Raw genomic sequence first — 23,940 nt, forward strand, 5'->3', positions numbered from 1 at the left:
GCACCTACATTGAACACCTTCAAGAGCAAATTGGATGCTTATCTTGCTGGGATCCTATGACCCCAGCTGACTTCCTGCCCTTCGGGCAGGTGGCTGGACTTGATGATCTTCTGAGGTCCCTTCCAGCCCCAATGTCTATGAAATCTTTTTCAAGAATGCTTTATTGCTTACATGTAATAAAAATAAAACATGTGAAATTATGTTGTGAACCAAAAGAAAAAAATACAAATATGAATCTATTGTGCATAAAGGAAAAAGGAAAACCCCTTTCTAAATTCAATTAATGGATATCGTTCCAAAAAAAGCACTTAAATATGACTCATGTATGCTCTTCTTCCCACCAAGGATCTGACAGTTGAGCTGTTAGACCTCCCAATTACATTTTCAAAATGTAGCAAAAGGCATTGGGGCTTTTTAAAATAATTGTATATACTAAAAAAAACAAAACAAAACAACCCACTGTTCTTAAAATGCTGCTTCCCGCACTGGGCATGTCTGTACCACATGAAGACCATGCATGGTGCTGCAGGAAAGCAATTACATTACATGTGTTTTGATGGCAAGGCATGTTTTATTTCTGTGACCTCCTGAGACTATATACTTTAACCAGTCATTTGCTCATGGTTTTCCTTAACAACCAAGATGCTTCCTTCCTTTCTTTTAAAAGGTCCTTGTTAACAGCTGTTACCCTAAGCTTTTGTCTGCATTGCACAAGAAATCTATGTGAAACTGAGTTAATTTGTGTGCTGTTTGTTTGTTTTAACTAACGTTCATTGCCTGATCAATGATGAAAAGGCAATGTGTTGATTCCATTTTGGAAAACACATTGTATCATTGTTACTTTAATGAAACATTTAAATAAATATGTTAAACATGACTAAACTGTCCATACAATTTGCAGGATCTAAGCCTAGTAATAACTAACCTTCCTGGTTGCAGCCAGGGAGGTTTAAGTTGGATATTAGGAAAAACTCACTAGGAGGGTGGTGAAGTACAGGAACAGGTTACTTAGAAAGGTGGTGGAGTCTTGGAGGTGTTTAAGGAGGTTTTTAAGGCCTGGCTTGACAAAGCCCTGGCTGAAATGATCTAGTTGGTCCTGTTTTGAGCAGGAGGTTCGACTAGATGACCTCTCCTGAGGTCCCTTCTAACCTTAATTTTCTATGGTTCCATGAATACAAGAGGCAAAGTTGTTAAGCAAAGCAGCTCAGCAATGCTGCCATTCTACAAAGTCATGGTAAACTAAGTACAATAGCCATTTTAGAATTGATAAAGTTCTGTCAGTGTTGTTAGTCAAAAGTAAAACTTTAGACATGAAGACTGAACAATTGAGAACTTACTCCACTGATGCCCTACACAACTAACAATGAAGTGTTAACAGCACAGATGTTAAACTTGTGTTAGAAAATTTGAGTAAAAAGAAAAAAAAAAAACTTATTAAGCAGAGCAGAACACAAACAATATTTTCCCTCTTCATTTACATTTTGCTTTTTGTATTTGTACATAATCCAAGTTCTTTATAGCAAACAGTTGCTTATCATTTTGTGACAATAAATCTTAAAGAGTTTTCTAAAGTCTTCAGAAGTTTGATTTAAAAAAATAAGTTAGGACAATACATATCTTGGAAATGTTTGTCTAATGTAAGATGAATATAAGAGATACATTTTCACTCTTTGTGGCACTACTTATTTTTCAGTTAAAATGCACACAATCTCCTAGAGACTCGATTCTTTGGCTACAAAGATAAAAAGCTGTATTTCTCATCACAATCCTTTTCATCTACCACCTCCTTGCTTTAAAGCAAAGTAAATATTTAAACTTCCAGCTAGTTACATATCAGATTGCTTTGCCATCAGAGAGAAATTAACAATTCAAAGACTAGAATAGTAGATTATTCTTCAAAATAATATGGTTCAGGTTTAGAATTAAGTTGCTGTAAATCCTACTGCAGCTGAAACAAGTACCTAAAGTTTTGTTCTGGATGCTTAATCTTACTGTGCCTGGGAATTAGAATCTTTAAAGTTTTTACTAAAAAAGATAAACTTCCTACCTCAAAAGGAAACCTCTTTTGTTAATGGAATCCTTTCAAAAAAGTCTGGAGCTTGGACAAAAGAACTCCCCAACACTGGCACAACATACAGATTGTTTATGACCCGTGTCCCCACCCCAAATAACAGTTCAGCTTTAGCCTATGAACAGATGACAGAGCAACTTTAACATCTCTGAAAACAACAGCCTTCAACCTCTTCACAAGGTTTCAGATTCCTTTTATGACCAACCTAATAGTCTCAAGGTAACTTTTCATGCTTTTTTAAAGAAATGCTAGATAAATAGTCCACTCAGCTCAACTTCACCAAATGTCTGAGCCAAAAGTCTGTCCAGACATAGCTCATGCTACTAGAGCATGCTGGGGCACTACAGTGGCAGGCTCTTGCCTAGGGGTGGGCAAAATGCAGTCTGTATCCAGCCCACCAATTAATATGCAGCCCACCAATCACTGCTAGGATCCTGAGGAGGGAGGGCTGCACTCTGTCCCCTAACTGGGTCTGGACTGAGCCATGTAGACTGCAGACTCCTTCACCCCCTTTCCCTCCAGCACCTTCCTGTTGGCACTGCGGCTGCTGGAATGGGGTACAATGCAGCATGCCGAGTAGCTGTCCTGCTTGCCCACTCACTGTAATAAGCTGCTGCCACTGCCACAGCACCAGCAGGAAACGAGTCTGTGTTGGCTGTGTGGGGGGTTCTCAGGTTAGGGAAGCAACCCCCAATGTTCCTAGTGCCGTGTGATGGCAGTGGCTCATCACAGTGGGCCGGTGGGATGGCTAGTCAGCGCCCTGCATTGTACCCTCTGCTGTGCAAGCCTGTTTGTCAGCAGCTGCGGTGCCAGGACTACACAGTGCCAATGGGAACTGGAGCAGGGGCAATGGATATGGGGAGCAAGAAGTCTGTGGTGTGTGGCCTGGCTCAGCCCAGCCCAGCCCCAGATTCAGCAGGGTGGAGTGGCCCGGGGTGCAGCCCCTCCTTCTCAGGCTCTCAGTGGGTTGGACATGATCAACTGGCATCTCCCCCCATGCCTCCCAGCCCTCAGCAGCTCACCAGAACTTAAGTAGCCTTCCAGTCCAAATAATTGCCCACCCTTGTTCTAGCCAGAGAAGAGGAAATAGATGGCAAGTACTTGTAAAATGTGCTGAATCAATATAGCCCTTGCTATCATGGATCCTTCAGGGTTCTGGCCACAAACTGAAATTCACACTTCATGAGAGCAGTAGAGCAACCTCTACCTGTCCTCTTTTTGCAATCCATGCCCATTTAGCATGGAACTTGCTCCACTGTTACAAAGAGATGGAAATGACAACCAGAGCATTAGCACCATATAGAGTCCTGCAGGAAGTTTCCTGAGGTTAGATTTTAAAGACATTTCCTTATTAAAATTAACTAGATATGCATTAATTTGTGAAACAGAATGGGGTTGGAGAATATTCTCCTTCAATTCTACAAGGTGCTGGAAATGATTGAGCAATGGACTGACAATGCCTCTTACTTTTAGTCATTATTTTCAGTTTTTAAATCAAGCTCAAGCCAGTAGTAATCAGAAGTCATTGTTGTAATAGAGGCTAGCCAGTTTATAAGAAACAAGTGGGGGCTGAACCTAGTTTTAATAGTGTTTTTATTAAACAACAACAAAAACACTGTTGACATTTTTACAGAAGCTAGAGACTGAGAACAGGAATGGGATTTCAGCCAGCCTGGCACTTCCATAGGTATATAAAGGACAAGGCTGAGAAGTGTTATGGGGAGGATTGGAGAAGTAGCTCTCTGTTTTTTTCACTAGGAGACTGAAGACTGAAGTGAAGACCCAACAGTATTGAAGTCACCAAAGAAAATGGCTGTTTGAAAAATCCTCTTATAATGATCTATTATGAAATAAATATTTAAAAAGGATGAGGGCAAGGATTCTGCAAGGCACTTCATAGTCTGCATATTGTGCAGAATTAGTCCTGGAAATAAGCGTGAAAAGTTTAATTCGAAAACTGTTACATGAAGAATTCATATAAACTAGAGGTGCACTGCTACATCAGTTTGATATCAGATCCGTACCGATATAAAGAAAATTGTCTCCATCGGCTATCGGCCTGATGGGCCGATAATTTGGCCAATAAATGCCCCAGCACAGAGCTGGCAGCATGGAGAGCTGTCTCCAGCTGGTAAGTCAGAAGGTGAGGGGGGAGGGGCATAGTGGGGGCAGATCAAGGCCCCCACAGTGAGGGAAGGGCAAGGGCAGGTGTTGCCCTGCCAGGGCAGGGAGGGGGCCCAGGATGGAGGCGCAGCTCATGAGGTGGGGGCAGCTCTTGCCACTGCTTGCACCCAGGTAGGGCTGGGGTGGCATGTGCCCCCGGATCTCCGCGGTGCAGGGCGGGTGGCAGCTGCGTGGTAGAGCTGGAGCCAGCGCTGCACAGGGCTTTTCTCGGCGGGGGCTGGGCTTGAAGCAGGCTCCAGTAGCACTGGGAGGAGGCTGCAGCCACCCCAAATTTTGCTGCAGCTCCACTCCCAGCCCCAGGCCACTGCCCAGCACAGCCCGGCTGAACACCCCACCTCGACCAAAACACCAGGAAAAGCCAGGGATGCAGTGCAGGACTGGGAGCAGAGCTGTGGTGAAATTAGGAGTGGCTGTAGTCTCCTTCCAGCGCTGATGGAGCCTGCTTCCAGCCCAGCCCAGCCCAGCCCCTGCTGAGAAGAGCCCCGTGCAGCACCAGCTCCACCCCACAGCTGCAGTATGTGCCACACTATGCAGATCCAGGGGCACCCCCCGGGTGTGCAAGCAGTGGCATGAGCTGCCTCCACCCCACGAGCTGCACCTCTGTCCTACCCTCCCCCACCCCTGCTGCTGGGCAGCACCTGCCCTGCCCCCCTCTCACTGTAGGGAGTGATGATCTGCCCCCCCACACCCCTTCCCTCCTCTCTCCCCTTCCACTACATAGGACTAACATCTGATGGCAGCTGTATCGGATATTACATCAGTATCAGCTGATATAGTTCTTTAAATATCGGCTATCAGTATCAGCCCCTTAAATCTCTATTGGTGCACCCCTAATATAAACAGGACTGTATCCAACAACAACATACCTATACATTACTGTTAATCTTAAGAGTTACCAAAAGGAAAGGAAGAAGGAGAAGAGAGATTAAAATAGTCTAATTGATTGCCTATTGTTCAACTATATACCTGAGAGTTTACTATTCTGTTCATGTTTCTTTCCGAAGTCTTCAGCATGCTGAGGGTGCTGCTCATTCTGATGAGCCTTCAGTGCTGTTTCCATCACAAAGGTATCTGAAAGTAAAATGCCAGGGGCTGAGGGCAGTGGCTAAAGACTCAAGAAAAAATGGGAACAAACAGATACGAGGGATAGTACTCTCCAGTGAGATTTGGGGAAGGTGACCTGGGTAAGTCCTTCACTGCTCACTAACACCAAAATCTCCTCTGATGTGGCCAGAAAGGAGAACACTACTACATGCAGCCAAATCTACCTCTTCTATAACAAAATGGAGGATGAACAGCCAAATTATGCCTTTTATCCTAAGAGCATTTAACAGGCATCAGTATCCTTCCTTAGAAAGGATACTTACTTCAGGGTGGATAAAAATCAACAATTTCTAAAAACAAACAAACAAAAAAACAACCAACCATAAAAAAGGATTTTTAAAAATTTAAATAAGATTTTTCATTTAATTGTATTTTTGGTTAAGCTGCTTTTTAAAAAAAATAACTTATTTAAAATTAAAACTACCTTTATATATGTTAAAGCTCAAAGATATAATCATGGAATAGGGATTATAACTTATAATTATATACTATTTGATACAAAATAGCCATGTAACCTTTTAAAAAGTTTTATAAATAGGTAACAACAGACTGTGGACTATATTCGGGGCTCAAACTTATGGGGCTCCCAGAGGCTCCTCTACAGATTAGTAAAGATTAAAGAAAATCACTCTACCCAATGGGACTCAGTGCTCAGTCTAAAACAGCGATCCACTGATTGGTGAGCTCAATCCACCAGTAGATCTTGGAGCCTCTTGGAGTCCATACAAGGCTGGGGTGGAGGGCTGAGTGCCCACGTGCATGCATGCGCACATACCAGCCCAGCAGGTCAGTCTGTGGGGGAGGAAAGGGGCAAGGGCTGGATCAAGGTGCCCTGCAGTGAGGGACAGTGCCAGAGGCAGGAGCAGGGGTAAATTGAGTGGGCCTTAGCTGGGTGGGACTTGGCTGCTGGGGAGGCATGCCCCCCCAAATAATTTTTTCCTCCCTCTGCCCCCCCCCAGACTTAGCTGCTCGGCAGGAAGAAGGGGGCAGTGCACAGTAGATCTTGTATTGCTTTTAAATGCCAAAGGTGATCTCCTACTTACAAGTTGGAGACCACTGGTCTAGAAGATCCCATTAAGCATCTCTGTGATGCTTAGTTTCAGTTCAAGCTATGGATTTGTGTCTCCAGAGATCTTAAGTAGACAAGGCTCTTTGGGTAGATGTGATATCTTTTTTCAGACCATCTAAACAGTGGGAAAAAATGTTCTTTGCAAGGTTTTGGGCACAAATGCTTTTTTCAGGCATAGGGAGAGTTTGTTGATCCCAGAAATAACATCCTTGTTAACAGCAGTATATGGAGATGAGACGACAAACCTGATTCCCCACCCACCAGCCCTATTGTCTCTGTGCAAGTTCGTGTATACACAGTCAAGCTCTTACCTTTCTCTAAAAGTGGAAAGTTTCAAGAAATTAAATGAATAAAGGATATCAAACAACCAGAATGCAGTTTTTGTAGAAAGCAATGATTAAATCTAAGCTTCCTGACCAGTGATTTAAATCAAGTTTACCCTAGTAGATAGCCCTGCACCTTCTGCCAGCAATGAAGGTCCCTTTAGTGGCTGTGCCTATCCAAGGGAGCCCTTTGCATTCTGCCAGCACAGATGAGTCAGTGGTACCGCCTGGACTTGGGAGGTGCCGTACAGCTGAGCACAAGCCCTGCAGCAGCTGCTCTCAGGTGCTGGTCGTTCTAGGGGCAGAGCAGCCTGGTGTAGACAAGCCCATTGAATGAGGAGCTTGGAAAAGATGGGAGCCAGGACAGACAGCAAACAGGCAGGGAACATACGAGGAGTTGGCCAGGCACCCTGCTCGAGCACAACTTCAAATGGCTGGATAATGAGACAGGGAGACTGACAAAACAGAGCTGGGAGTTGCTGGGCAGAGACTGAGCACCGGGAGGGCTGGAGACAAGGAGGAGCTGACAGAAGAAGCACAATTTGAAGAGGAAACCAGGGAGCGTTCAGAGGGAGGGAACAGCATCAGCTGCACGAGGAAAAGAGGGCTGCTGCTTATTGGAGCTGACAAGAAAAGCAAACCGCACAAAGGGGGATGAAGCTGGGGCAGAGGCTGCGAGTGCCCAGTTCAAACACGCTGGGGTGGTATTATTAACACCTTCATCCCGGATGGGGAAACACCTGTTTGATCTCAGACTATTTCCTCTCGCCTCCACCCCGGGCCTGGCCAGCGCGGCACGGACACGAGATGGGACTTCGCGTGGGGCAACAAGACTCAGCAGCACCCGGAGGCCGGAGCGGGGCGGGCGGGATCCTGCGCACACCCCGGGCCGGGGCGAGCAGAGCAGACGCTAGCAGCGCGGGAGGCCCCCAGCATAGGGCCGGGCCAGATCCTCCATCCGCGCGCGCGCGCGCGGGCGGATCGGACCGCACAGAAACCGCCCGGCCTGTCCCCGGCCCAGCGCCCTCCCCCTTGCCCGCCGGATCCGGGCCCCTGCAGCGCTCTGCCCGCTTCCCAGGGGCGGGCACGGCACTCACAGCAGCTCCACGACGCGCTCGGCTACTTGCTGCTGCTCTTCTTTCCGTTTGCCTGCTGCCGCCTTTTGCCGGCGGACCTCCAGCAGCCAATCCCTGCGCTTGTTAGAAGCGACTGGCCGGAACGGGGGTAGCGGCCCTGAGGAAGTAGGGCTGCCATTGGCCAAGGCCCGCGGGAAGGGGTGGGCGCCCGGAAAGCGTGGCTCGCGCTCAGCGCTTCCTCGCTTGACGTCAGGAGCCGTGCGCTGCCTTACCGTGGAGTGCCGCGCGCGAGCCCTTCGGCTGCAGCTCGGGGCGTGCCCGGCAGGGTCTGCCCCGTTGCAGCTTTGCATATGGGCGACTGGTATCGCCTTAGGAGGGGACACGTGTTCCCCCTGCAATCAGTCCTGCAGCCTGGGGGGGTCTACCCCTGGCCGATCCTGCCACCCAGGCCCCCCCCACCCGCCAGGGCCTTAAGCCTCCATCAAGTGCCACCCCCACCCGGGCTTAGCCTCCCACAAGGGCCCCCCCCACCCGCAGCCAATCCCGCGACGGCCGATCGTAGCTGCTCCTGGGAGCGTTCCCCCCTGCCCGCTGCCTAAGCAGGGAGCTTGGCCAGTCAGGGGGTGCACTGGCACTCTCGGGGTGCATGTGCACCCTCTACGCATCACCATTGGCTGCAGAAAAGGACCTGGGGGTTACAGTGGACATTAAATTGTATATGAGCCAGCAGTGTGCCCGTGTTGCCAAGAAGGCTTATCAGTGATCCCTCACAGTCAAGGATGATCACTCCCACTGGTCAAGTAAAGGGTTATAGATAAATGTTGGGAATGTTCTCCTACTGGCCTTAAACCAGCGGGAGAACCCTGTGCCTGACTCCTTTTCTGAGAGGAGGCTGTTCCTTGTTGACAACCACAGGGAACTCTGTGGAGGAGAAACCTGTGATAAGATCCAAGACAGCTGGGGTTACTCTTCCACTGCAGCCTACGTCTACCTTCACAGCTGTTGAGAAGTATGCTTTCTGCATCTGCCTGCTCCACAGTTGAGGTCTTTCTGTTGTGTTGGACTGCTGTTTGTCTGATCTAACCTTTGACCTTAGTGCTATAGGTGACCCTACCTGGAGTACAGGACTCCTGACAGTGTTGTTTTTAGTCATCTATCTGTACATGCAAGTCTCTCCACCCCATCAAGGTGGCCCTCCATGGAGAGGAACAACAAGGCTGATGGTGATGTCAATCTCTAGGGAGGGGTGGGGACTTCTGGGGCCTCTTGGCCAATCAAAGGCATGGGGGGCCCTCTGCGCTCTGCTGTGACAATGGTGCTGGGTGCTGACGCAACCTGTGAAATAAGAGTGCATCACCCTGAATTCAGTAGGTCCCTACTTATGAGGAGAACCTGGGGGAACTGGGTTAATTTAGTCTGGAGAAGAGAAGATTGAGGGGGGATTTAATACTACCTGAAGGGGGGTTCCAAAGAGGATGGAGCTGGACTGATTTCAGTGGTGGCAGATGACACAACAAGGAACTACAGTCTCAAGTTGCAGCAAGGGAAGTTTAGGTTAGCTATAAGGGAAAACTTTCTCACCAGGAGTGTAGTAAAGCACTGAAACAGGCTACCCAGAGGGGTTGTGGAATCTCTGTCCTTGGAGTTTTTAAGACCTGGCTAGATAAAACCTTGGCCCAGGATGATATGGTTAGGGATGGTCCTGCTCTGAGCAGGGGGTTGGATTAGATGACCTCCAGACATCTCTTCCATCCCTAATTTTCTAATTCCAAGATCCAAGAGACAATGTACATAGTGAGGCTGTCCATAATCTGAAACTGTGTTCTGTGCAAGCCTGGAGCTCTTAATTCCAGGCAGATTTTGCTATATACAACAGGACAACACCCTTATAGCTTTTATTGCTTATGTGCAGTGACTGAAAGATAATCACAACCTGTGCATCAAATTGTGCCTTCACTTGCACTGATGTATAATCCTTAGACAGCCCCTGTGATGCTGAAATTATTCCAGATTTACTCCGGTAAATTTTGGCTTCCTGTCTTATTTTACTATTTAATTATATAGCAGAGAACATTGCAGAGAACAGAGAATCAAAAAATACCAAAAAATTAAAAAGCTTTAGACTTTGGTATATACAGTAGCCACTAGCCAGCATCCATAGCATAAGCAGATACAGGAGGATCATCCTAGCAGTAGGAGGTTTTGTGTAGTTGCAGAGAGTGTATCTATACAACCATTTACCTGCTATTAGTGTAAAGGACATAACTGGAGGGAAGGGTACATGGCCAGGATATGTTTATACCTAATGAATGATTGCTATTGATCCCCTGCATGTTAGATTTAAGAGCATAGTTAGCTGTGGAGGTGATTAAACGCTTCAGCGTTGCGCTATGTATTCTTTAACCTGGCAGTAATTTTGGGCCTGTATATTCTGTTTTATGTCAGTGACCAGGGCCAGGAAGAGAGATTGAAATAAAAATAAAAAAATTAAAAATTCTAATCTTACTTGCATTGATGCGTTCTAGCTGAAGTCAGTAGAGAGGTATGTTGTAAATGAAAGAAGGATTTGGCTCTTAGATTTCTTTTATCTATAACTTTTTTTTTTACCATAGCCTCTTTTTTTTGTACTTGTAATCAAAACTGTGTGTCCTGCAGAGGATTAGGCCACCAGCAGTTTGATACACAACTCTCCTGCTCCTTAGACCGTGAGAGAGAATATTCCATTTATTGTCTATACCATGCAAAGGACATTAATTTTATCTATTGTAGCCTGTGCAAAGGTTGAACCTGGAAAAGTTCCTTGGGCAAAGTTGTAGCACAGTCATTACAGTATAGTAAGCTGAAACTAAAAAAATTCTGAAATTTAATAACCCCCCCATATTTTACCGCTGTTATTCATACTGAGTAATCCCTTGCTCTACAAATAGAATCATAGAAAATAAGGATTGGAAGGGACCTCAGGAGGTCATCTAGTCCAACCCCCTGCTCAAAGGAGGACTATCCCCAACTAGATCATTGTTGAGCCCAGCCTTTAAACCTCCAAGGATGGAAATTCCACCACCTCCCTTGGTGTAACCTGTTTTAGGGCTTCACCACCTTCCTAGTGATCGTTTTTTCCCAATATCCAACCTAAACCTCCCTTACAACAACTTGAGACCATTGCTCCTTGTTTTGTCATCTGTCACCACAGACAAATAGTTCCTTTGCAGTTCAGGAAGGGAGGATGGACAGGGCCTTTAAACCTTTTCTGTGTTCCCCTGTTTTCTCTCATTACTTTAACTTATACTACCCGCCTACAGTCCCAAAGAACTGTTACAGCAGGTAGGGATCAACAGAACAAGAGTAAAGATCATTTTATCTCAATTGTCTGAACTAAGGGTGAAAGTATTCAAGAACAAATTATAGGAAAAGTTAATAAAATGAAGAATAACGTGAAGGAAGATAAATCACAGGCCAATCTGTTCTCTCTTACATTGATGTAATTGTATGAGAGTTAGTTAGGTTGCGAAGTTGTAAGCAAGAGCAGGATTTGTTTCAGTGTTTTTATTTTAATAGATAAAAAGTGGTATTTAAAATCATATCGTCTATGACAGCCCTCCCATATTTGTTTCTAAGGAGTGCAGTATCACAGTGTGTTATCTTGCTAAAGTAATGTTTGTTGAAAACTACTTCAAAAGTATTTTCTCTGTCTGATTACTTTTATCTACCCCTTCACTCCAGTCTTTTCTTCTGGTCATTCCAAATCTTAGCCAATCTCTCTGATCTGTCTTCCTGGACAGCTTCAAAACAATTTTAATTACTATGGCCAAAAATGAACTCCCTGCCACTCAAGATTTATAGATAATCTCAGACTCCCAAAGTATAATAAATTCCTTCTTTTCATTTACCTTCCTGTTCAGGCTATATCTAAATTTTCTGTGTTTTCCAGCACAATACCTTAATTTGTTCTGTCCCAATGTCTAAAATCCCTGATCATCTGTTTTGACTCTTCATCTTCATGATGACTGGCTTTCACATCATCTCCTTGAGGTTCATCCTCTTGACATCCAGCCAGAAGTTAGCTACTGAAATGGTTTTGTCTACTGATCTAATCATATCACTCTCTTGCAATCTCTCTACTAGTTCTGCCTTTCCCAGCACATCACGTTTAAACCTGTCTTCATCCTCAAGCTCCTGGATAATTGCATCTCTGTTTTATCTAATGTCATTTCATTTTACCACCTACCACTTCCTGCTTTGCCAAAAGTCTTGGTATCCTTTTTCCTATGCTCTGCAATTAGTATTTCCCATGCTTCTGGGCTTTGCTGATCTTTCTCTGCCTTTCTCCTAGGTATGTCAGGGTATTTTTAACCCATCTTCAGAGGCACTGGGTGTTGGCTGCAGCCAAGTCTGGGAATTTTGACTGGGGTGTGCCAGTGGAGGTTCTTGGCTAAGGGGTCTTGCCCCTACACTCAAGGTCAGGCCAATAGCCATATTTGGGGTTAGGAAGGAATTTTACCCAGTGGTCAGATTTGTATGGACTGTGGAGGTTTTGTCTTCCTCCATAGCAGGGGGTGTGGCCTTCGACTTGAGATCTCTTAAGCATGTATTAATAATCCTGCTTTTATAGAAGCAGGATGTTGGCTGCTGCAGTTCTTCTGCTTTACCTGCGGCAGAACAGGGTAAATCTTTGCTAAAACTAGAAGGAGCCCCCTGCCCTTTTCTTTATGCTTGGACAATGGAGCAGACTACCAGAACTCTACCAGCTAAGGACTACTGCTCTTTAGCTGGTATAGAGAAAGCTCCAGTTTCTGTTTAAATCCCTCAGACAACTGTCCATATTAGCTAGGAACTCAGAAAAAAGAAACTGTACCATTCAGATATGATAAAAAGGCAACATGTTCAGCATTTCTCAATCTGTGGTTTGCGACCCAAAAGTGGGTTGCAAGAATATATGAAAGGGTCTCAAACAAACTTTAAAAATAGATTCTTCTTTAAAGGAGAAAGATGTGGGGACATGTGGCTTTTCCCTTGCAGGGTGACAGAGTTCCAGCCTGTGAGGGGCTACTTGGGGGCCCCCCCATACCCTACCCCCTGCCTCACACACAAGGGGCAGGGGACAGTGGTTCAGGAGTGAGGTCACTGGGTCAGGACTGGCTATCAATGTTTACAAATGGGTCCTGAAACAAAAGAGGTTGAAAACCACTCTAAAGGGAAAAAATGAAGTTTCTGAAGTGTGATTGTGTGAGGCGAGTCAAAAAACGAGTGCAGGTTCCCTGCTTGTGAAGTACACAGGCCTGAAATCACCTAAATAGATTTTCCATGAAAAAAGATTATAGTTGGGAGCATAGGCGATGTGTAGCGGGGGGTAGTGTGCCCCCCACCCCCAGTTGGCCCTTGCTGGCTGGGGAGTAGGGGGTGATGGTTGGTGCCCCCTACCCCTCGAGATTGTGGGAGCACTAAGAGAAGTGCTGGCAGCACTTCCAGTTTTGCCACCTGCACTTCCAGTTGGTGATCGGCTGCTGATGCCCCCCTCCCCAATATCAGGAGCTACCAGTCACCTATGGTTGGGAGATAGTTGACAAACTTATCTGTCATTGGCAGAGGTATAGGAGCCTTATTTCCTTCCTATATTGTCTGGAACACCTGGCCATATGTTATTGCTTTGGCAGTATGTCAAAGGTGTTATATCTATGAAAATACACTTCAGTGATTAATAAGTGACATTATTCATCGTCCATCAGCCTAAAACTAAAATATAACAAGGACACTTTGGTATGTGTTTATATTTTTGTTTGTTGTTTGGAACTACTGTCTAGTGACAAGTCTAGCCCATCTTTAACAGCAGCTTCAGGCAAATCTCAGTCATGCAAAACTCACGCCTAAAAATTAGATTGGTTTAAAAGCCATTAGAGTTTTTTAAAAAATGGTTTGCCTTGTAATTTGTTTCATATTTTTCTCAGTGCAAATGTGGGCTAGGTATTTATTTAAATTAAATCCGAGATTGTCAAGTACAGGCTTCCCTCACCAACCATGGGGGTTAAGTTCCTGAAGGTTCCTGTGGTTGGGAAGACTGGCAGGGCTGGAGGAACAGGGGCTGTGGGTGGGGGGAGTGAGAGGCATGAGTAGGGCCAGTGTGGCCATAGGGGGGATTTTCCAAATGGTACCCCTCCACACTGCCTTCTCTAAAGCGTGGATACTCAAGACATGGTTGACAAAGCTGTGGTTGGCAAGGAAAACCTGTATTTCCTTGCATCTGGGAATCTGTGCTTTAAGAAAAACAGCAAGCATCATAAGATTCACAATAAATTCAGTAAAGTTGTCAGTAGGCCCTAAAATAATACATACTCAGGTGTAGATATGATTATATGGACCATCATTTTTCCAGTCTGTGTGTTACTATCCCCAGCTGGGTAATAAGGTAATGATGTCACAGGAAAATTACCAAAACTCAGCATCCTTTATGACTTAGGTGGAATGAATTAGGGGAAACAAGGTTATATGGAGCAATCATATATTTGATATGCTGTGCCTATTCAAAATTTGTTTTAATAAAAGCAATTTCAGTAAGTTTATAGAGGGGTCATAATGGACAAACACCTGCAGGCAAGTGCTGTGCAATTATGTAATAATGATGGCTATTGCAATCCTTGGCTATGTAAAGAGGATAGCCCAGAGCAGGGGTAGGCAACCCCTGCACAGGTGCCAGTGTGTGGCTCTCGAAGGCATTTTGCTTGGCATGCATGCCTCAGGGTGAATGGCATGGAAGGGGCCAGGGCTGTGCTGCCACAGTAAGGATTGGGCCCTTCACAGCTTCCCCACTGTCCACCCCTGGCATGCCACCATCTTAGAAGTTGAGGTTGCAGGTGCTTTTGGCACCCTGCCCAAAACCATTGCTGACCCCTGATTCAGACTATGATTTGTGAAATTGTTTGTTCTCTGTATATGACATTAAAGAGGCCAATATAGAAATACTCCATACAGTTTTGGAATTTCTCTTTCCCTTGCTTGTTTTATTTGAGGTTGTTCTTTGAGCCTACAGAGCTGCAGTTTTCTTTCTTTATTCTCCAAATTTTTCCTAGTTTGTCATTTTTTTCCCCCTTGCCAACCTTCAATTTCTATTCCCCTAATGGGTACGTGGATAGCTTTTAGTTCTTGGTTCAATATATGACATGAGGTTGAATCTAGTAACCTTATTTACTTGGCAATTTCACTATCAGTGGGATTATTAACATGTGCAAAATGAGCAGGATTTGGCCCCTCAGTTATATATTTTATAATAAAAGATAAAATGAGATTTTAGGAAGCTGCAACTTATGGCCTTAATATTTATGACAGTGTCAGGATTGCTCTGTAAAAATTCATATTATTTAATTCTCCACTCTGACACTAAAGCATCATTTCATTTATATGCAAATAAAACTGTACTCTACTGCTGATTCTCTACTATAGAAACAGTTTGAATTATTCACATTTTATTACCAAAGCTTCATAAATAAGTATTTTTCCGCTCAATTGGTAGTGGCTAGAGGAAGAGAATCTATTTATCAGACCTATGAGCTTCATAACAAAATATGATGATTTATGGAGTATGTAATTAGTTGTTCTGTGGTTATAATGTAATGGAAACATTAAGTTATCCAGACAAACTATTCTTTGTAGAGGTGTTTTTTGGAAAATGGGCTAAAAATGTAACAACATTCTTCAAACTGTGTTTTGAAAGAAATTTTACCATCTACAACAATATATGATGACATAATTTTATATGACCTGTCTTTCAGTCTGTGGGTTTGATTTTCAAATATAAATCTGATGGCTACCACTCTAGCTTACCCCATAGCAAAAACCCTCAGAGCTGAAGGCATGATTACAGCTTAAGTCAGGCTCTCAAGCTGATGGCTGCCTCAGATCTATCTTCAACAGAACAGTTTCTTAAGACGCGCTCACCAGGGGTTACCTTAAAAAGATACTCGAGTCCTGTATTCTTGCCCTTCAGTTGGCAGTTAGGAATACACAGTAAACATTTGGGCTAGTGCAACCAGGACTGAGATGGGTGTCTTAGATATCCTAGACAACAATCATATTTTGGGATAGTTTGCAAAGCTCTGATGCTATAAAGGAATTAGATGTAATGTAATTGAAGTTTTTTGAAAAGTGCTTTTGTATATTGTGTGCCTTCATGATCTGCAAGAACCTAGCACAGCTGGTTTCTGGCTCAAGTATTATTCCAGGACATTCTCTAGGTCTTCTTGTTGGGATGGGTTCAATAATAAAGATGTATAATTTTAATGTCCTGATCATCAATATTTCCTCCAAACTAATATCTAAGCTTTTCCTCATTCTTTTTGGTATCATAGACCACTTTTTGTGGCCCACCCTTCGATACTGAAGGAGTGAGGCAGAAGGGATTTTTAGTTCAGCCTCTGTCTGGGACATTATTAGTGGCTAAATGTATAGTGGAATAGCATAATTGTGTCCACAGCCAATAAAGAGTAGCAGGTGGATGGCTAATTATGAGTAACTGATTAGGTCAAAAGGGTTTTATCATCCAAATCATACTAATTTGATGTGGTTCCACCACACAGAGCTTTCTTCTTGCTATCTCTGAAATCCAAAGCAATGAAGTGGTATAAGTTGGGAATGGTGTCCTAAACCAGACTGGTTAAGCATGGAAACAGACTAGATTATGTCTCACTGTGAAATCTGGATAAGACCAATTGGGTATTCACTGATTTGAATGTATCTACAGGAGTGAAGGTGGCAGAAAACTTTCAACAACTCCCAGTCTTTAGAGAATAAGAAATGAAGTTTTAGGGTACTAACATTCTGATTGTATAAATATTACTTTTCAGACTAAAATTATTTTTATACCAACTTTTTAAAATGAAATAAGGCATGCAATTCTGCAAGCAGCTGAGTACTCTGGCTCTGATCAAATTTAGCACTTAAGTATGCATTTAACTTTAAACATGCATGTAACCTTGTTGAAGATGCTGAACTAGCCTGTGCACTGCTGTCAGCAGCAAGTGCTAGCAGGGACATGGTACGCTTGCACAGAAGAGCAGAAAAGAACATTCCACACTGATATTATAGAGCCTCCACTTTGAAGAATCCTATGCTGCCTGCAGAATTATTGTAGCAGAGGATGTTGTGGAAAGTTTCAGTTACACAAAGGCACATTATATGCATCTATTTTATGCTCATCAGATAGAACAGACTGTCCTTTCTGGTTGTAAGATAATGTAGAATTTATTAACAGATATTTAGAACTCTGAAGTCCTTTAAAAACAGTGACTGTCCTTGTAGTTTATATAACTGCATATTTGTTTATTTACAGGTATTTAATTTATTTTGGTAACACTGAACATACAAGCGCTTGTTTTGGAGTAACTCTTTACTAGTCTTACTTGCATTTCCAAATTTCATTTAAAGAATGTAAAAACAAGTTCAGTGCTAGTTTGTTTCTGGAAACTCTTTCATGCATGTACGAGGAGAACAAGTGGAATCCACTGTCAACAAAAGAAGACTGCTGCTGTTATCTTGTGGGTGAGTACCTATTGCACTCCGTGTGATCTATACAGAATAGATTGAGATTGAAACACAAAATGGAAATATATATATTTCTTTGGGATGTCTCTTAACAGCATTATACTATAAAATGGCCACCATTTACATTTTAGAAAATATTTATTATGGCATAAGTTGTGTTTGATTATAGATTTGGGTTCCAAATATTATAACATTTATGATGCTTTCCTTGGCAGAAAGGCACTAATGTTATGGTTTAAAGATAAACAACACCATAAAAGCATGAGGGATCCGAGAAATGTAACAAAGTATATTTGAAGAGCATATCAAATATGGTCGTCTTAATTCTGCTTGGCTGAAAGTGGAATAAAAGAAACAAACTTTCAATCATCTAGAAAAAAATGTTGCAGATGGTTTTACAGTGTCCCAGCAAATAATTGGCATTACAGGTTAGAAGAAATTCAGAAAATATACACATTCTGTAGTTCCATAATTTGACTAACAGAAATAGCTAGAGTAAATCTAGAATCTTGAGGCAACTAGTTTGTTCTATATGTTAAAGTTTTTAGGGAACTACTAGTATTTATTGAACATGAACTATGTAATAATTTTTTTTCTTGGTAAATGCCAGCAGCTAATATTTTTTCTTTGAAATCAGTGGGAATTTTGCATGGAAATTTGCACTTGATATATGTATCCAGTAGGATGAATCAGGGATATTCTTTTTTTGTTGTTGTTGCTACTATAGAAAATATTTCTTTAGAACATACAACTGCTTTTTGTGACGTGGGCGAATCTTTTAAGGCTGTTATGAAAGACAGAACCAAGACATGATAGTTAGGGACCTACTTAATTCGCAACAAGACAAAGGTTACAGTTTGGTCATGTCACAAACAGCCAATTTCATGGGCATTTCCTGGTTACCCTATGCCTCCCTGCTGACTGGCAGAGAGGCCGGGGGCAGAAGGCATGAGGGGGCAGACACCATCTTGGCTGCCGGCTGCCCTTTGTGTGGCCCCACCCCTTGCTGCTGATTGGAGGAAAGGCAGGATGGGGGGATTAGGAAAAAGGGGGTGACCATTGTCTTGACTGCTAGCTGCCCTTCATGCTACCCTGACAGCCAGCACCTTCCCTTCCTGAGTGGGCTGTGAGGCAGCATTTTATTTCTATTAAGTTTTTTTTAAGTTGACTTTGTGGACAGTCTCAGATTTCACAGTTTCCACAAAATCTGCAAAATCACAAATTAAATAGGTCCCTAGTCATAGTCTTAACTCTCCTTTGTTTTCTGTTATTTACATGCTGGACGCACACCTGACACGGGTGGTTCAAGCAAGGAGGCGTTTGATCTATACCTTTCTGCACAGACAGGGCTAGTAAGGGATTGTCTGAGGGGAGAACAGAAATTGTATCTGGTCTTTAGGTAGAAAGTGCAAGGTTGAGGAGAGCTTTTTGGCTGTAACATCTTTCTCTCCCTGTTAAGTCATCTTTTGTTTCTGCATTACTATGATGTAGCAGAGCCCTAGGGTGCTTGCTACTGGTAATAGTAATAAAGGCAGCACAGGTGTGGGTTGCCGGGTTAACCAATTGTGGCCAGCTGGCCCGAAGGGGGCAGGGCCTGGCCTTTATAAGCAACCAGGCTGAGGCCAGAGGGGGTTCCCTTCTGGCAGCCTGAGGAGCAGGAGCTCTGCTGCAGAGCCGAGCCGAGCCACCTGACCTGCTGCATGATGATACGGGGTAGAGAGAACCCTAAAGGAGGTATGATGAAGAGCCAGCGTAGCGTGGAGTTTGTACTATAGCCAGGAGGCTTATCTTGCGTTATAGCCGGTTGGCACATGGCTTTATGTTTCTCTTTGGTTGTTTGTGTAATACCGGAGAACCGGGTGAGGCTGTAGGGGTTGGAGGAGGCCTCGGGGGAGCTCCCCAGTAGCATGGGAGGTTCCTGCTGCCCTGGGAGGGCACAGCAGTTTGTGCGCTGGAGAGTGGCACTGCGTTTTGGGGTGTCCCGACCCCAGCCCAGTATGGGTGACATCGGGAGGAGCTAGTGGGGTGTCCCGACCCCAGCCCAGCGGGGCAGTATCGGGAGTAAAGCCCAAGCAGGGCATAAGACCCCTAAGGAGGGTCAGGGGGCCAGGCACGGCTACGGCCACCTGAGCCCCGACCACGGGAAGCGCGGGAGCTAGGTCCCAGTGCGGGCAGGAAGCACAGGAAGCGCGGGAGCTAGGCCCCAGTGTGGGCGGGGAGTGCGAGAAGTGCGAGCAAAGCCCCAGGGTGGGCGAGCATATTGGGAAAGCCCCAGGGGAAAGGGGTGAGCTTATTGGGAAAGCCCCAGGAAGAGGCAAGCATGTTGAACAGGCCTGAGAGGGCTAGTGAGTAGAGGGGCACTAGTCAAGGCACCAGTGAGGGGCGCCGGTTGCGTGACAAGCCCCAGGGGCGCCAGTCAGGGTGCAGAAAGAAAACTGACCAGTCAACATCCGGTACATCTGCGAGGCTTGGGGCGTGCTACAGGGGAGGTTGGAGGCATGCATAGCTCATAAGGCTGGGGTGCACCAGTCACCCCATACAGAACAGGGGACAGGATAAACATAGCACCATGTCCAAGGGGACCAAAGGCAGCCTCCCTTATAAAATTAGACAACATCAAAGACGTGGTGGGCGAGAACGAGGGTGCTGGATTGTCTACTTGGCACGGTAGGGGGCGTTAGACAGATCACGGCCACTCCCAGGTCCCCACGCCGTGACGTATGACTTTATAAATAAATTGGGCCTTGCTTCTCTTTGTAGCAAAATTATCAGGAAAGGTCATAATCTGTAGTAATATAATACAAATACAGAATGCACAAATGTCAATTAAAGTACTATTAATTATCAATCACACATGGCGTGCCGCCACTATTCAGGGAAAAAACAGTAATGACAGATAGCATCTGTGGTTAGAAAATGCATGTTGTATAGAGTTCAGAAGAGCATGTTCCCTGAGCCAAATGATTGTTCCAGTGGAGAAATCTACGGCTAGAGAATGAACCTTCTGGAATATGTGGTAGCTACCTGGCAAGGTTCCTTTCCCATTGTCCCCTTTGAGAGGTTCTGAAGGTTGGGTTTCTGTATCTGAGAACTCGCATGGCAACCAAGAAAGCGCAGGTAAATAGAGAGTGGCTCCTCCATGGATCATACTTTCTCCTTCATCTGCTTCCGCTGCCCCGCAAAGGCCAACTACAAAGTATGCATGCAGAACAGGTTTTGTGGAGAATAGAGTATAAGTGGAGACACTGCACCCTTGACTTCGATGCTGCACTTCCATTTTTCATTTTCTCTAGCCCCCTGTTGCTTGCACTGGCAATCAGGCACATCTGCTCCCTCACTGAGGCAAACCAGAAACAGTATACAGTTACATGCATGGCCACATCAGAGCAAAGGGCAAGAACATTTTAAAATATTACTTCTAAGTAGATTTCTCAGAAAAATCCACTAAAAAACTATTATGCCCAGATTGAGATACCTAGTTCCTGTGGCTTCAAGCAGAAATAGGCATCTATTTTCTGTAGTAGTTTGTTTTTTTTTTCAGGGTGGCATGTTGTACATTGGCTTTTCCTACATTCCATCCACATTTCCTTTAACCACAACACCATTTTAGGAGTTTGAGGATCTCATTCATATCCTCTGTAGGGAAACATTTTACTGCTGTAATTTGGTATGGCAGCATTCCAAGTAGAAGGTTTTGGCTTGCACATGAGCTTTCCAGGCAAGATTTGTATTAAGTTCTGATAGTTTCTTTACTCTGTGGTATACAAATGATTACAGAATATGGCACAAACTGTATAAATCTGTGAACTGTTTGTACAACCACTTTTCATTATAGAGATAAATACAAAAATGATAAATAAATTGAAGGTGATAGAGACTAGGATCAAGAATAATGTAATTATTCAAGAAAGCAACAAACAGACAACTATCTTGAAAACTGAAATGTTACTGATACACATTTCCAAGATACTGGATTTAAAGGCAAATAAAAGAAATTAATATTTCCTAATTTCTAAACATATTTAATAAATAACCTAGAAAAGGTACTGTTATTGTTATGCCTTATTGGAAAAGGATTTCCAAGGAGTAGGTTTGAAAGCTGAGTGATTCTGACCCTGAAGTTTTAGTTTTAGATTATGAGAGGAGTAGGCCATCTAGTGGTAAGCATATCTGTTTTCTGAAATGGAGATTCTGAAACATTACCAGTTATTTGGCTGTGGAGTTGATAGATATGTCCTGACATATTAGTTCAGGGTACCTTTGTTACATAACTGTCTACTATAACTTTCTTTTCTATAACTGTGGCTTAGCCATTCCTTTGCTACTGGTCATGTCTCCATCCAAAGCTTACCAGCCTGGCAACAGTGCCTTCAAGCATGCTATGATGCTTGGGCAGGCGGTTTCCTAAACTGAAAGAAATGTAGCTACATCTCTTTAGCATTTCAGTTAGGCTAACTAGCAGAGAGTACCAATTAGTTAGCTCCTATGCTAATTAGCTTGCCTCTAATGGCATGCAGATAGAGCATCTGGTTTAGGAGGCAGACCACATGAAGAGGTACAGCATGCTTAAGGGCATTGCTGTCAGGCATGTTTATCAAGCAGATATTGCTTTTCATATTGCCTTACTTCTCACTGACTCACTCCAGAATGACCCCTGAGCATACAGGGTTCAGGGGTATTCAGAAGGGATGGAGCTTATGACTACAATGTGGTCCCTTTGTGATGAAGCAGCCAAGGGGGCCTAATTTTCTACTGGCTTGAACTTTGTGCAGTTATTTACATTAGTGGTAAGGTGTAAAATACATTTATTTGCACTAGTGTAAATATTTACACAAGGTGCAGGGAAATGGAAAATTGGGTGTTAGGATGATGAGACACGATGGGGGTCATGGAGGTGAGAAGGACCATTTTGAACTTAAATTAACAGAGCTAGTAGATAAGTTTGAGCATGCCAATTGTTTTGTACTGTAGATTATTTTAAAAAAATGGTAATTCACTTTAAAGTGGCTAGTCTATATATTAAGAAGTATTCATGTTAAACATTTTAAAAGAGGGAAATGAGCAGCTGTAAGAAGGTTATGACAGAAATAGAACCCCAGAGGAGAACTTACCTGGGGGGAAAGATGAGTGGAGCCAGCACAAAGCCACACCCAGCTGAAGGAGCGATGGGTGCGGAGCAGCAGGTCAGGAGAATGCTGTGCCAGATGGAAAAAAAATGCAAAAAGCAGCCGACCTGGGAGGAGCTGGGACCAGCCCTTGCGCCAGCGTAGGTGCATTTTATGGCCATGTGCCAGCACCGATTCACCCGCTGGCCCATTGAAAAGGGAATAAAAACCTCGCCAGACAGAAGGTAGGGGGAACTGGAAGTGGGTTCCCTGGCGGGCAATAAGCAACCCAGAGCGGAGCAAAGCCCCACTGAGGGAAAGTGGTGGCAGCCCCAGGAAGGGGCTTTTGGAGATAATTCAAGCCCAGAAGAGCTATATTACTTACCTGAAGCAGACCTGTGGACTCCTGACATCTCCCAACTTCATTGGAGCCACCAGGAACCTGCGGAGAGAAGAAAAGGCAGCTGTGCACACCACAGCAACTACAAGGAGAGTGGAACTGACACCGAGAGATAAGGGAGATTAACAGCAAATAGGTAGAACCCTTTTCTCTCCAGCACCACCTGGGGTGACAAGGAACAATGGTAATAAGCTGATGGAGAATAGGTTTAGGTTAAAGATCAGAAGGCAATTTTTTACAGTTAGCATGGCCAGAATCTGGAACCGACTTCCCACGGAAGTGGTCCTCTCCCCTACTTTGGGCAAATTCAAGAGGAGGTTGGATGATCACCTGTCTGGGGTCTTGTGAACCCAGCATTCATTCCTGCCTGTGGCAGGGGGTCAGGCTAGGTGATCTGTTCAGGTCCCTCCTGACTCTAGCTACTATGAAACCTGGAGTCTCAGGAAGAGGCTCGGCCAGTCCCACTATGGCCTAAGTAGAGCGGGACGAACTGACATCCGTATATGTGTCTTGGCCTTCTGAATCGGTATAAACGTATAACAATACCCTAACCAAGCCCAGAAGACCGGAACTGAACTTCATTGGTTGGTGTTAGTTGGGGTGTAGGGGAGGCAGAGCCCCAGAACAGGAAGATGGACGGGAAGATCGAAGGAGGGGACCAGGAGGGATGGAACATACATTTTCCTCCCTACTAAATACATTTATTACAGCAAAGACATGGCAGGAAAGAACCCCTGAGGATCCTCTGGAATCTGACTCAATAGTAGTCCATCTCTTCCTCGAGCAACAGCGACAACCGAAAAGCCTGTACAAACCAGATGCACTGGTGAACAGCACGGCCAATTACAGGTTCATGAATATTCAGATACATTTACAGTCTATCCGCTCTTTTAAACAAAATGTATATGTATAAAATGTCCCATTACTTAATTCATAAAAGAAGATTTCAGTGGAGATGGAGTCAAGGCACTGGGATAGACAGACAAAGCAGCAGGCATGGTGATGTGTAGATTTGTGGTACCTAGAGGTGTAAAAAGGGAAGGAAATTTCAGGGGTAAAGATGTAGTCAATCCTATGGAC

The 23,940-nt window shown here is 44.3% G+C and overlaps 1 protein-coding gene across 5 annotated transcripts in view; it reads right to left on the reverse strand.

The window, feature by feature from the left end:
- CDC7 (cell division cycle 7) overlaps window positions 1-8,020 on the reverse strand; it is a 25,838-nt gene extending 17,818 nt beyond the window's left edge. For 3 of the 5 annotated variants that reach the window (XM_019531125.1, XM_019531122.1, XM_019531126.1), the window contains exons 1-2: window positions 7,879-8,020; window positions 5,222-5,326 (exon numbers count right to left, since the gene is read on the reverse strand). In XM_019531125.1, coding sequence (XP_019386670.1) covers window positions 5,222-5,326; window positions 7,879-8,005 — 232 coding nt within the window. In that variant the 5' untranslated portion in view covers window positions 8,006-8,020. Of the gene's footprint in view, window positions 1-5,221; window positions 5,327-7,848 lie in introns of all 5 variants that reach the window. The other 2 variants (XM_019531124.1, XM_019531123.1) reach the window with 2 other exon arrangements.
- Window positions 8,021-23,940: the final 15,920 nt, after the last annotated feature.

Source organism: Crocodylus porosus, unplaced genomic scaffold, assembly GCF_001723895.1.
Source record: "Crocodylus porosus isolate Cpor-Errol unplaced genomic scaffold, CroPor_comp1, whole genome shotgun sequence".
Classification (NCBI taxonomy): domain Eukaryota; kingdom Metazoa; phylum Chordata; order Crocodylia; family Crocodylidae; genus Crocodylus; species Crocodylus porosus.